Source organism: Schistocerca nitens, chromosome 5, assembly GCF_023898315.1.
Source record: "Schistocerca nitens isolate TAMUIC-IGC-003100 chromosome 5, iqSchNite1.1, whole genome shotgun sequence".
Lineage (NCBI taxonomy): Eukaryota > Metazoa > Arthropoda > Insecta > Orthoptera > Acrididae > Schistocerca > Schistocerca nitens.
In genome coordinates this window covers 109,009,509-109,023,184 of record NC_064618.1, presented here as the reverse complement: position 1 = coordinate 109,023,184, position 13,676 = coordinate 109,009,509, and the positions used below count along the sequence as shown (strand labels likewise).

General features: G+C 45.1%; 1 protein-coding gene across 1 annotated transcript in view; it reads left to right on the top strand.

Moving 5' to 3' along the window:
* Nucleotides 1-13,676, top strand: part of LOC126259844 (RNA-binding protein Raly-like) — a 1,182,113-nt gene that overhangs the window by 941,394 nt on the left and 227,043 nt on the right. The window contains exon 6 of the mRNA XM_049956900.1: nucleotides 11,949-12,139. Within this exon, the coding sequence (XP_049812857.1) occupies nucleotides 11,949-12,139 (191 nt within the window). The remainder of the gene's footprint in view (nucleotides 1-11,948; nucleotides 12,140-13,676) is intronic.

The window sequence follows — 13,676 nt, the reverse complement described above, 5'->3', positions numbered from 1 at the left end:
CACATATTTCTTTTATATAAAGATTCCACTTAATGTAAGCATGAATCCAAAAAGCCAATACGCACTTGGACTCTGGCTACGCCTTCCTTACTTGTATATTAAGTAATGTGATACTTAATAGATAAACCACGACCTCTTACAGGAACTGATGCAGTATGGTCTTTCGTCACTTTACACATACGAAATGCTCTGAAACTCATGTTATTATCAGCAAAAACATTGCCTCACTTCAGCTTCAGTTACAAACACTTAATTCTCAAGTATCCACTCAATGTTTTACAAACGATAAAAATTTAGTTAAAGCCACAGCTGCTACTGATTTCGTGTCAGTTTCAAAATAAGGATTTGCACAATTCGTTCTATGCTCGCGCACATAATACTTTTATACATTGCTGCATTTTTATTTTTTTAGTTTTCAAATAATGTGTCAATGTTACTTTAAAACCACGACGCATTGAACGTCACGTAGTATACTACAGCTGGGGCTAAAGGAAACACTGACACATTGAGTAGACATTTAGGAGTTAAATTTTTTATAGCTGTTACGAAGCCTATTGGTTCTGTATCTGATGTACCGGAAAATACAAAATAAATGATTCAAATAAATTACATGTTGAATATACTGATATGTGATTTTCGTGTAGTATAACCGCTTGCGTATCAACGACCATCCAAAGATTGCAACATCCTGAAGATGATTTATATTTGAAGTTTCTTTGAATACGTTTTTGTGATAATAGGATCAAAGGTTATGCCGCTCGTTTGGTGCTAGTGGAATATTGGACCGAGAATGGTTGGCAAGCCCCTCAGCTTTGTGTTCGTTTTGTTTGGTGGTATTGCACAGTAGAAGAAGCCCTTGGCTGTATTGCGTTGCTGTGTCTCAAGCTCCCACGCTGCTGCAGTGTCCTGCGACCGCAATGCTAACATATGGAAGATGTGTGGCTGCGGGCCGATGGGAATTTTAATACATTTTTGGTACATGCAGGCTCACCTTAATGTAAGCAAGAGTCCAGAACTGTCCTTGTGATTCCACTGATCGTACGAGGCGTGTTTTTTAAGTAAGTACCGTTTTGACACACGGCGGCCGCATCGCTGCGGTCGGCGTTCTGCGCATGCGCACTTGGTTCCTACATCTGTTGTCTACGCACTGACGCCATTAAAGACTGATTCTTCCTTGTTTACGTTGTGTACTGAGTGTTTAAGATGCCTCCGATAGTAGTGAGTCCCACCGACTGTGAAGTACGGGCTATTATAAGATATCTTAGTGCTAAAGGCCTAAAAGCGATCGATATTCATCATGAGATCTGTGCAGTTTACGGAGAAAACATTGTGAGTGATGGAATGGTAAGAAAGTGGGTAAGAGCATTTAAAGATGGCCGCATAAATGTGCATCATGAGCAACGGAGTGGGCGTTCTTCGGTAGTTAATGAAAGTTTGGTGCAGGAAGTGGACAATAAGGTGAGAGAAAACAGACGCTTTACGATTTCATCCTTGCAGGACGACTTTCCTAATGTTTCTCGTAGTGTTTTGTATGGCATTGTCACCGAGCACTTGAATTACCGAAAATTGTGCGTAACTTGGGTACCGAAAATGTTGACGGATGTGCACAAAACCAAACGTTTAGACAGTGCATTGGCTTTCCTTGAGCGGTACCACAACGACGGTGATGATTTCCTAAGCCAAATTGTTATGGGCGATGAAACATGGGTGGCCTAAGTCGCACCAGAATCAAAGCAACAGTCCATGGAATGGCGGCATTCAGATTCACCCAGAAAAGTAAAGTTTAAGCAAACAATTTCTGCCGAGAAAATCATGTGCACAGTTTTTTGGGACAGAAAAGGAGTATTGCTTACGGAATTTCTGCCTCGTAATGAGACAATCAATGCAGCAGATTACTGTAAGACATTGCACAATCTGCGCCGTTCAATTCAGAACAAAAGACGTGGCAAGTTGAGCTAGGACATCGTTCTGCTGCAAGACAATGCCCGTCCGCATGTGGCGAATCATACCAAAGATCTCATCACACCTTTTCGATTGGAAACTCTAGATCATTCTCGGTACAGCCCCAATCTTGGCCCAGTGACTACCATCTGTTCCTGCACTTGAAGAAACACCTGGGCGTTCAGCGTCTTCAAGACGATGACGAAGTCAAAATAGTGGTGATGCAGTTATTAACAAGTCAGGCGGCAGACTTCTATGACGAGGGTATTCGAAAACTGGTACAACGTTATGACAGGTGCCTCAATATTGACGGAAATTATGTAGAAAAGTAGAGTAGGGTACAGGCTTTCATGTAAAAATAAAATTATTGAGATATCTTAGCACGTCCTTTTTTAATTTCAAAACGGTACTTACTTAAATGACACGCCTCGTATATTACTTATCGTTTCTGTGAAAAGTAGCGAATTTTATCTGTAAAATGAGGAGCGGTTTTGTAGTGTTAGCGACTGGGATTTGACGACAAGTTACTTTCTAGTAGAACCAAATTTCTCATATTGTGAAACAAATATGCTGTATAGTCAGAGATTCCTAATGCCTTTTAGTTTAAAAGATAGTAAAACCTGCCTTTCCTCAATACTGTCAAGTTTACTGCCTTCATGTTTGTGTATGCCATTTTTAGAATGAAGAGGAACACTTTTTGATGCTAGTAGAACGCTTTTTAAACAGGTCTGTGACGTCTCTTTATCACTGTAGGCTCGGGAAAAACAGGATTACGTAGTACCGTGATGACTGTTTCACGTACTTTGGTCTTTCCACTTCGCTTTGCGTTCCTCGCTGTGGAGGAGATTACGCTTACAACGTTTTCATTTCGAAGCTTAATTGCCGCATTCATCGTTGCTTTTCATTCTGCGCAGCACTGCGGCTCCTGCTAACTACTTGCCTCATTAGCTGAATTATCTTAGTTAAACGGATGTTACGTCTAACACTTTGTGCAAAGTCTATGTAGAAAGCTCCTCTTGTGCTAACGGTTTTTGCAGTTAGATGAAATCTTTACCTTGTCAGCTCCTTCTGCGTAACTACGTTTACTTACTTTAAACGAAATTTTCTCGAGCCTGAAGGTGTATTACGCGATAGCAGTGACCTGACTGCTCCTACCTAAGACAGATTTCTCCGATACGACAGGTAATTGTTGCCCCTATCTTTGAGATAGATGACTCGATTCGCTAAATAGTTCAATTAATCGCAAATGCCATTTTATGAAGGCTTAATGACCTTGTAGGATACGTAGGAAATAAAGTTTTGTCTACACTCATGTGTCTCGTTATTGATCACTTTAAAATGCCCAACGAATTTTACCAAAATTTCTCGAATTTTTGAGGTTGCTCTTGTAATATGCTTGGGAAACCATACGATTTCTCACAGTTCTAAATCGCCTGTGTTTCCGAGTTGGTTAATGCACACCTCTGCCGTATCACTCGTGTTCGAGGTGTTCAGTGAAATACTTACGGCGGAAGAAAATTTCACGAGAGGTATTTGGTCCGCAGGAGGAGGAGAGGTGGTGGCATGCAGTTAATCACCAGATTTTCTGGCAATGTTCTGAGTTGTTTCTCCAAAACTGTTTTCTATGTGAGATGTACTGAGGGTATGTGACAATATATTGTCGGAGGACACCTTTTTGTGGCCAGCAGATCCGTGATCTGCACGTGGTAGTGGTGTGCGGGAGAGGACAGAGAGCGCACATAAACTTAGCACAACTTGGTGTTATTTTTACCAAAGAAGACCGATTTAACCTCACCAAATTACACAAATATTAACAGTTTGTGAAACTTCATTAGCGTTCAGAAGCGCAAATAATCAGTCTAAGTCCAGAATGAGATTTTCACTCTGCAGCGGAGTGTGTGCTGATATGAAATTTCCTGGCAGATTAAAACTGTGTGCCGGACCGAAACTCGAACTCGGAATCTTTGCCTTTCCCGGGTAAGTGCTCTACCATCTGAGCTACCCAAGCACGACTCACGCGCCGTCCTCACAGCTTTACTTCCGTCAGTATCTCGTCTCCAACCTTCCAAACTTTACAGAAGCTCTCTTACGAACCTTGCAGGACTAGCACTCCTAAAAGAAAGTATACTGTGGAGACATGGCTTAGCCATAGCCTGGGGGATGTTTCCAGAATGTGATTTTCACTCTGTGTGCGCTGATACGAAAGTTCCTGGCAGATTAAAACTATGTGCCAGACCGAAACTCGAACTCGAGGCCTTTGCATTTCGCGGGCGGCTCTGGTAGTGCACTTGCCCGCCAAAGGCAAAGGTCCCGACTTCGAGTCTCTGTCTGGCACACAGTTTTAATCTTCCAGAAAGTTTCAATCAGTCTAAGTCTTCACAATGTTAAATCTCAGAGATATTACTACATTTCCGATGCTGTTATGTGCGTAAGAACACTTATTGTCATTTAAATGTTAGTTTACGCTCCAAATACCTTCCATTGAACTATGAGGAAAGTTAAAGTTGATTGGCTAATGTTAATGCAATTAGCAAGCCTCAAATTAAATATTGCCATATTAATTAAATTCGAAACTGAACTGTGTGTATGTATATTACATACAATAATTCACCAACAGTTACTGGTCTGATATATCACATATTTTTAAAGTTCACATTCGGGCGTCAGATAAAGAAGTGAATACAGTTTTAATAATTGAATTAATTCAGTATCGACAGTGTTTCCAGGTTGTCTGCCGCCCGCTAACCGTCGAAGGACGTCAATAGCGCCCAGTACACCCGTTGCCACATTGTCAGAATAGCACTGGTGCTCCTTGCCGAAATCGATCGTGGACCATGACACAAATACGAAAGAAACATTATCAGTACATTAACTCATACAAAATCCACACTACTGGCCATTAAAATTGCTACACCAAGAAGAAATGCAGATGATCAACGAGTATTCATCGGACAAATATATTATACTAGAACTGACACGTGATTACATTTTCACGCAATTTGGGTGCACAGATCCTGAGGAATCAGTACCCAGAACAACCACCTCTAGTCGTAATAACGGCATTGATACGCCTGGGCATTGAGTCAAACAGAGCTTGGATGGAGTGTACAGGTACAGCTGCCCGTGCAGCATCAACACGATACAACCGTTCATCAAGAGTAGTGACTGGGGTATTGTGACGAGCCAGTTGCTCGGCCACCATTGACCAGACGTTTTCATTAGTGAGAGATTTCGAGGATGTGCTGGCCAGAGCAGCAGTCGAACATTTCCTGTATCCAGAAAGGTTCAAAAGGCTCTGGGCAGTATGGGACTTAACACCTGAGGTCATCAGTTCCCTAGAACTTAGAACTACTTAAATCTAACCAACCTGAGGACATCACAAACATCCATGCGTGAGACAGGATTCGAACATGCGACCGTATCGGTCGCGCGGTTCAAGACTGAAGCGCCTAGAACCGCTTGGTCACTCCGGCCGGCTATCCAGAAAGGCCCATACAGGGCCTGCAACATGCGGTAGTGCATTATCCTGCTGAAATGTAGGGTTTCGCAGGGATCGAAGGAAGGGTAGAGGCACGGGTCGTAACACATTTGAAATGTAACGTCCACCGTTCAAAGTGCAGTCAATGCGAACAGGAGGTGACCGAGACGTGTAACCAATGCACCCCGTACCATCACGCCGGGTGATACGCCAGTATGGCGATGACGAATACACGCTTCCAATGTCCGTTCACCGCGATGTCGCCAAACACGGATGCGACCATCATGATGCTGTAAACAGAATCTGGATTCATCCGAGAAAATGACGTTTTGCCATTCGTGCACCCTGGCTCGCCGTTGAGTACACCATCGCAGGCGCTCCTGTCTGTGATGCAGCGTCAAGGGTAACCGCAGCCATGGTCTCCGAGCTGATAGTCCATGCTGCTGCAAACGTCGTCGAACTGTTGATGCAGATGGTTGTTGTCTTGTTGTCTTGTCTGTTGACTCAGGGATCGAGAAGTGGCTGCACACGATCCGTTACAGCCATGCGGATTTGATGCCTGTCATCTCGACTGTTAGTGATACGAGGCCGTGGGGATCGAGCACGGCGTTCCATATTACCCTCCTGAACCCACCGATCCCATATTCTGCTAACAGTCATTGGATCTCGACCAACGCGAACAGCGATGTCGCGATACGATAAACTGCAACCGCGATAGGCTACAATCCGATCTTAATCGAAGCCGGAAACGTAATGCTACGCATACCTCCTCCTTACACGAGGCATCACAACAACCTTTCAGCAGGCAACGTCGGTCAGCTGCTGTTTGTGTATGAGAAATCGGTTGGAAACTTTCCTCATGTCAGCACGTTGTAGGTGTCGCCAACGGCGTCAAACTTGTGTGAATGCTCTGAAAAGCTAATCATTTGCACATCACAGCATCTTCTTCCTGTCGGTTAAATTTCGCGTCCGTAGCACGTCATCTTCGTGGTGTAGCAAATTTAATGGCCAGTAGTGTATAATACAAAATTATAACATACCTGTATATTAGTCTGAGATCCTGCCTGCTCGTCTCTTGCAGAGTACCTACGAAGTTGTTTTCTCGGATAGCTAGACAACATATAAGCAAATCATATTAATGGAGTCTATTACAGTAAGTATCCTTTCTACATGATGGGTCGCAAGCAGTTGGCGACATGCAAATAATCAGTATCCTTTGATAGATACAGTTTCCATGCAAGCTAATCACACAAGTTCATAAGTCACTGCTATCGTTAATATCACTGTGGTGCTTCTAGCGCGCGTCTTCTAGTGTCTCCTGTTCTAGTGCGGCCGAGGCTAGGCGGCACGTCGGTTTTATTCCCTTAGTATAGATGCCGCTCAGTCGTGGTGACGTCCTAGTCAGTGTTATTTAGGCTGACGTCGTCTCACAGCCCTCCCTGCAGTATCGCTCTTGATCTTCGTGCTGGCGCTTGTCATTACGCAGGAACAATTACTATTTGCCTGGCGTCGCTCGGCGGAACCTATCAGTGCTTGTCATAAAATATATCGTCAACACTCAAAGATCCGGAGCACTCTTATGCTTGTGTATACCAGTGATCCCAAACGATTTGCTCAATCACTTTAAGCTAATTCAATTCCATAGCCAAGTTTCGTTGACAGTAACAATAAACAAGGTCCGAGGGAGGATTTGGAAGAAGATGGACAGAGAGTGAGGGTGGGAGGTGTAAATAGACATAGAAAGGCGAAGAAGGAGATGGATAGAAAGAGGAAGAGGGGCTGGTGGAAAGATATGGACGATGAGGAGATTAAAACGTATATCTAAATTTATTTTAAGTCATCAGTCTTCTAATTGGTTTGATGTGACACACGATGAATTCCCCTTCTAATACTTATTCATATCCAGCAAATAGAAAGCATTGCCGTGATCGTTAGTCTTTATATATACAGAGTGTTACAAAAAGGTACGGCCAAACTTTCAGGAAACATTCCTCACACACAAATAAAGAAAAGATGTTATGTGGACAGCCGGCCGCGGTGGTCGAGCGGTTCTAGGCGCTTCAGTCCGGAACCGCGCGACTGCTACGGTCGCAGGTTCGAATCCTGCCTCGGGCATGGATGTGTGTGATGTCCTTAGGTTAGTTAGGTTATGTCGTTCTACGTTCTAGAGGACTGATGACCTCAGATGTTAAGTCCCATAGTGCTCAGAGCCATTTTTTTATGTGGACATGTGACCGCAAACGCTTAATTTCCGTGTTAGAGCTCATTTTTGTTTCGTCAGTATGTTCTTCCACCTACGCTCAATGGAGAACGCTATCATGACTTCATACGAGATACTCTACCTGTGCTGCTAGAACATGTACCTTTACAAGTACGACACAACATGTAGTTCATGCACGATGGATCTCCTGCACATTTCTGTCGAAGTGTTCGTACGCTTCTCAACAACAGCTTCGGTGACCGATGGATTGGTAGAGGCGGACCAATTCCATGGCCTCCACGCTCTCCTGACCTCAACCCTCTTGACTTTCATATATGGGGGCATTTGAAAGCTCTTGTCTGCGCAACCCCAGTACCAAATTTAGAGACTCTTCGTGCTCGTATTGTGGACGGCTGTGATACAATACGCCATTCTCCAGGCTTGCATCAGCGCATCAGTGATTCCATGCGACGGAGGGTGGATGCATTTATCCTCGCTAACGGAGGACATTTTGAACATTTCCTGTAACAAAGTGTTTGAAGTCACGCTGGTACTTTCTGTTGCTGTGTGTTTTCATTTCATGATTAATGTGATTTGAAGAGACGTAATAAAATGAGCTCTAACATGGAAAGTAAGCGTTTCCGGACACATGTCCACGTAACATATTTTCTTTCTTTGTGTGTGAGGAATGTTTCATGAACGTTTGGCCGTACCTTTTTGTAACACCCTGCATAAAGCAGAGTGCATGTCCAGTATACCATCCAAAACTGCTGCATCGATTTGGCAGAGAGATAGCGGGCCTCACTTGGCATTTATAACCTGCTACTTTCAAAAGGAGCGGAGATAGGGGCAAAAACGTCATTTTCCCAGCTCCTGGAATAAAGCTACACTGAATGATAAGCACGTTAAGTGGGAACAGTATCGGCACGCCAAACCGATGTCTCGCACGGCTCCGAACTGCAGGATACCCTGCATCGTGGATGTGGTGTGTTGAATTAGTATCGATCTGATTTGCATAACAGCCCGTTTATGAGGGGCCAATACACGATTTTCTAGCGTCTGATATGCAGTGTTACCTGCATGACAGGTTTTCAATGGGAGCAGTACTAGCGTGCTTTATTGAACTGTTTTTCAGGGACTACATGTGCTGATGAGCGTGGCTGGGGGCAGGTTCTACATCTACATCCACATCCATACTCCGCAAGCCACCTGACGGTGTGTGGTGGAGGGTACCTTGAGTACCTCTATCGGTTCTCCCTTCTGTTCCAGTCTCGTATTGTTCGTGGAAAGAAGGATTGTCGGTCTGTCTCTGTGTAGGCTCTAATCTCTCTGATTTGATCCTCATGGTCACTTCGCGAGATGTACGTAGGAGGGAGCAATATACTGCTTGACTCCTCGGTGAAGGTATGTTCTCGAAACTTCGACAAAAGCCCGTACCGAACTACTGAGCGTCTCTCCTGCAGAGTCTTCCACTGGAGTTTATCTATCATCTCCGAAACGATTTCGCGATTACTAAATGATTCTGTATGGAAGCGCGCTGCTCTCCGTTGAATCTCCTCTGTCTCTTGTATGAACCCTATCTGGTACGGATCCCTCACCGTTGAGCAGTATTCAAGTAGGGGGCGAACAAGTGTACTGTAACCTACTTCCTTTGTTTTCGGACTGCATTTCCGTAGGATTCTTCCAATGAATCTCAGTCTGGCATCTGCTTTACCCACGATTAATCTTATATGGTTATTCCATTTAAAATCACTCCTAGTGCCTACTCCCGGATAATTTATGGAATTGAGGCAGATAGAGGAGAAGATGTACAGAGTGAGAGAAGAAGGAAATTGACAGACGGGAGAAGGGGGAGATGGGGATATGTATGAGGCAAGTGCAAAGTGTAGAGTGGTTGTGATGAGGTGGTAAAAGGAGAGGGAAAGTACATGCGAAAAAAGGGAGGGGTGAAGGGTAGGAAGGTGTCAGAAAGAGAGGGGGTGGAGCAAGTGATCATTGGGAGGTGGAAGAAGAACCGAGAGAATGGGAAGAAGGACGTGTGATCAATATATGTCTCGAATGCATATCCAGGTGAAGCTGTGGGGATAAGGCTAGGAAATAAATAATTATACTCTGAAACTTGAAGGTTTGTTTACACACACTTGAGATATATGTCCTATGCGAAAGGAGGAATTGGTGTTGTTGTTCATACAGAGGGAGCTGTGCTCCCAAAAAGCTTGAAAGCCACTGTCTTAGACTTTGTGTAATTCCTTAAGACTGTCCAACGTCGACGCTTTTCTTTAGTAAATGAATCGACTTCATTTACTTCCGGTACGATGGAAGTGGAAGAAGTATGGGCAAATTATAACACATTGTAAATCAGGTTTAACAGCGCAATTCGAAGAATGCTGAGGAAGCAAAGACAGTTGCACTCGCGGTACAAGAAAGATCAGGAGAATGAGGACAGACAAAAGTTAGTAGATTCGTGCTGCCGTAAAAAGAGCGATGCGCGAAGCATACAACCACTACCACCGTCATACCTTAGCAAAGGATCTTGCTGAAAACCCAAGGAAATTCTAGTCTTACATAAAATCGGAAAGCGGGTCGAAGGCTTCCACCCAGTCACTCACTGATCAGTCTGGCATGGCAACGGAAGACAGCAAAACGAAAGCTGAAATTTTAAATTTAGCCTCTGAGAAATCTTACACGCAGGAGGATCGCACAAAGATACCGCCGCTTGAGTCTCGTACAGATTCCCGTATGGAGGACATAGTGATAGACATCCCTGGGGTTGTGAAGCAGCTAAATGGGTTGAAAATAAATAAATCGCCAGTTCCTGATGGGATTCCAATTCGGTTTTACAGAGCGTACTTGCATTTATCGCGAATCTCTTGCCCAACGTAAAGTCCCGAGCGACTGGAAAAAAGCGCAGGTGAAGCCTGTGTATAAGAAGGGTAGGAGGACGGATCCTCAAAATTACAGACCAATATCCTTAACATTGGTTTGTTGCAGGATTCTCGAACATATTCTCAGTTCGAATATAATGAATTTCCTTGAGACGGAGAAGTCGCTGTCCATGCATCAGCACGAATTTAGAAAGTACCACTCCTGCAAAACGCAACTCGCCCTTTTTTCACATGATATCTTGCGAACCATGTATGAAGGGTATGAGACGGATGCCATATTCCTTGACTTCCGGAAAGCGTTTGACTCGGTGCCCCACTGCAGACTCCTAAGGTGCGAGCATGTGGCATTGGTTACCAAATATGAGAGTGGCTGGAAGACTTCTTAAGTAATAGAACCCAGTATGTTGTCCTCGATGGTGAGTGTTCATCGGAGGTGAGGGTATCATCTGGAGCGCCCCAGGGAAGTGTGATAGGTCCGCTGTTGTTTTCTATCTACATAAATGATCTTTTGGATAGAGTGGATAGCAATGTGCGGCTGTTTGCTGATGATGCTGTGGTGTACGGGAAGGTGTCGTCGTTGAGTGACTGTAGGAGGATACAAGATGACTTGGACAGGATTTGTGATTGGTGTAAAGAATGGGAGCTAACTCTAAATATAGATAAATGTAAATTTATGCAGGTGAATAGGAAAAAGAATGCTGTATGTTTGAATACTCCATCAATAGTGTAGCGCCTGACACAGTCATGTAGATTAAGTATTTGGGCGTAATATTGCAGAGCGATATGAAGTGGGACAAGCATGTAATGGCAGTTGTGGGGAAGGCGGACAGTCATCTTCGGTTCATTGGTAGAATTTTGGGAAGGTATGGTTCATCTGTAAAGGAGACCGCTTATAAAACTCTAATACGACCTATTCTTGAGTACTGCTCGAGTGTTTGGGATCCCTATAAGGACGGATTGAGGGAGGACATAGAAGCAATTCAGAGGCGGGCTGCTAGATTTGTTACTGGTAGGTTTGATCATCACGCGAGTGTTACGGAAATGCTTCAGGAACGGGTGGGAGTCTCTGGAGGAAAGGAGGCGTTCTTTTCGTGAATCGCTACTGAGGAAATTTGGAGAACCAGCATTTGAGGCTGACTGCAGTACAATTTTACTGCCGCCAACTTATATTTAGCGGAAAGACCACAAAGATAAGATAAGAGAGATTAGGGCTCGTACAGAGGCATATAGGCAGTCATTTTTCCCTCGTTCTGTTTGGGAGTGGAACAGGGAGATAAGATGCTAGTTGTGGTACGAGGTACCCTCCGCCACGCACCGTATGGTGGACTGCGGAGTATGTATGTAGATGTAGATGTAGATGTAGACAGCTTCACCATCGTACAACAGTAACACAGTGCTACAGACGGTGGCAGTGACGGGGTGCCCTCTGTCCCGTGTGTTGCAGCTACTACGCGTCGGCGGCGTTCCCGCCGCGCATCGTGCCTCCGCCGAAGCGGCCGCGGCTGATGGCGCCGCCGGCGAGGCCGACGCTGAAGGCCGTCGCGACGCCGCAGCACAGCAAGACTGTCCCCCAGCAGGCGCCGCAGCAGCTGCAGTCCCAGCCCGCAGCCGGCGTCGGTCAGCTCAAGACCTACAGTGAGTACCGTCTGACTCTCCGTCTCACCAATGTCTAACACCAACACCTACACCGATATTCTGTAAATCACCTCCAAACGCTTGCCATTCCGCAACTCTCTCAGGCTGGTTTACACGACAACATCAAGTCGTGACACTAGTTTCGTGAAACCATTTTCACAAAAGTATTTCTTGTACGGTTGTAGACGCAGCGACACCAGTGTACATTTCAGTTTCTCTCACCACACTGCCACAGCGCGGGCTGTCAGACACCAGTATCTACACCCATATTCTGTAAATCGCCGCTAACGCTTCCCATTCTGCAACTCTCTAAGGTAAACATAGAAGTGCCGTGTGACTAGGACCTCCCATCAGGTAGACCGTTCACCTGGTGGAAGTCTTTCGAGTTGACACCACTTCAGCGACTTGCGTCTCGATGGGGATGAAATGATGATGATAAGCACAACACAACATCCAGTCCCACAGCGGAGAAAATCACCGACCCAGCCGGGAATCGAACCCGGGCTGTTAGGTATGGCATTCGGTCGCGCTGACCATTCAGCTACCAGGGGCGGACTCTCTAGGGTTGGTTTACACTACAACATCAAGTTGTGACACGAGTTTCATGAAATCAATTTCACGAACGTGGTAGACGCAAAAAGTACATTTCAATTTCGTCGTTTTGTCAATGCTAAAGTCGTCTTTCAAATGACTGTTTCGGTTGCTGCACGATCGGTGGCGGATTTAATACTTGTCTGCATGATATCTTGTGTGTAACTGAAAAAGTAAAAGTTCGTTTGCACAAAATCACAAAACAAGTTCAGCACCGGTTGCTTTAAAATTCTGGAACAACATTGCGTTCGAATATGCCCGTGTTTTTATATACCTACTGTGGCGCCGTACCGTATATGACCGTGACTGTGGCGCAAAGTGAAGGTCGCGTGTCAGAAACTAAACTCGGCCCGAACAGGTCAGTAAGACTCAACGATACCGACCGGCCACTGTGTCATCAAATGATTCAAATGGCTCTGAGCACTATGGGACTGAACTTCTAAGGTCATCAGTCCCCTAGAACTTAGAACTACTTAAACCTAACTAACCTAAAGACATCACACACATCCATGCCCGAGACAGGATTCGAACCTGCGACCGTAGCGGTTGCGCGGTTGCAGACTGTCGCGCCTAGAACCGCTCGGCCATCCTGGCCGGCCACTGTGTCATCCTCAGCCCACAGGCGTCACTGGATGCAGATATGCAGGGGGCGTGTCAGTATAAAGTAATCGTTTACCGCCCACGCGTCCACATTTGATCGGCTACCCAGGGGAAAATAAACATTATGACGAGGAGAAGACTAGTGTTTAACGTCCCGCTGACAACGAGGACAGTAGAGACGGAGCACAAGGTCGGATTAGGGAAGGTTGGAGAAGTAAAGTGGCCGTGCCCTTCGAGTGGAACCATCCAAGCATTTGCCTCAAGCGACTTATGGAAATCACGGAAAACGTAAATCAGAATAGCCAAACACGTGATTGAGGCGTCGTCCTTCTGAGTGCGAGTCCAG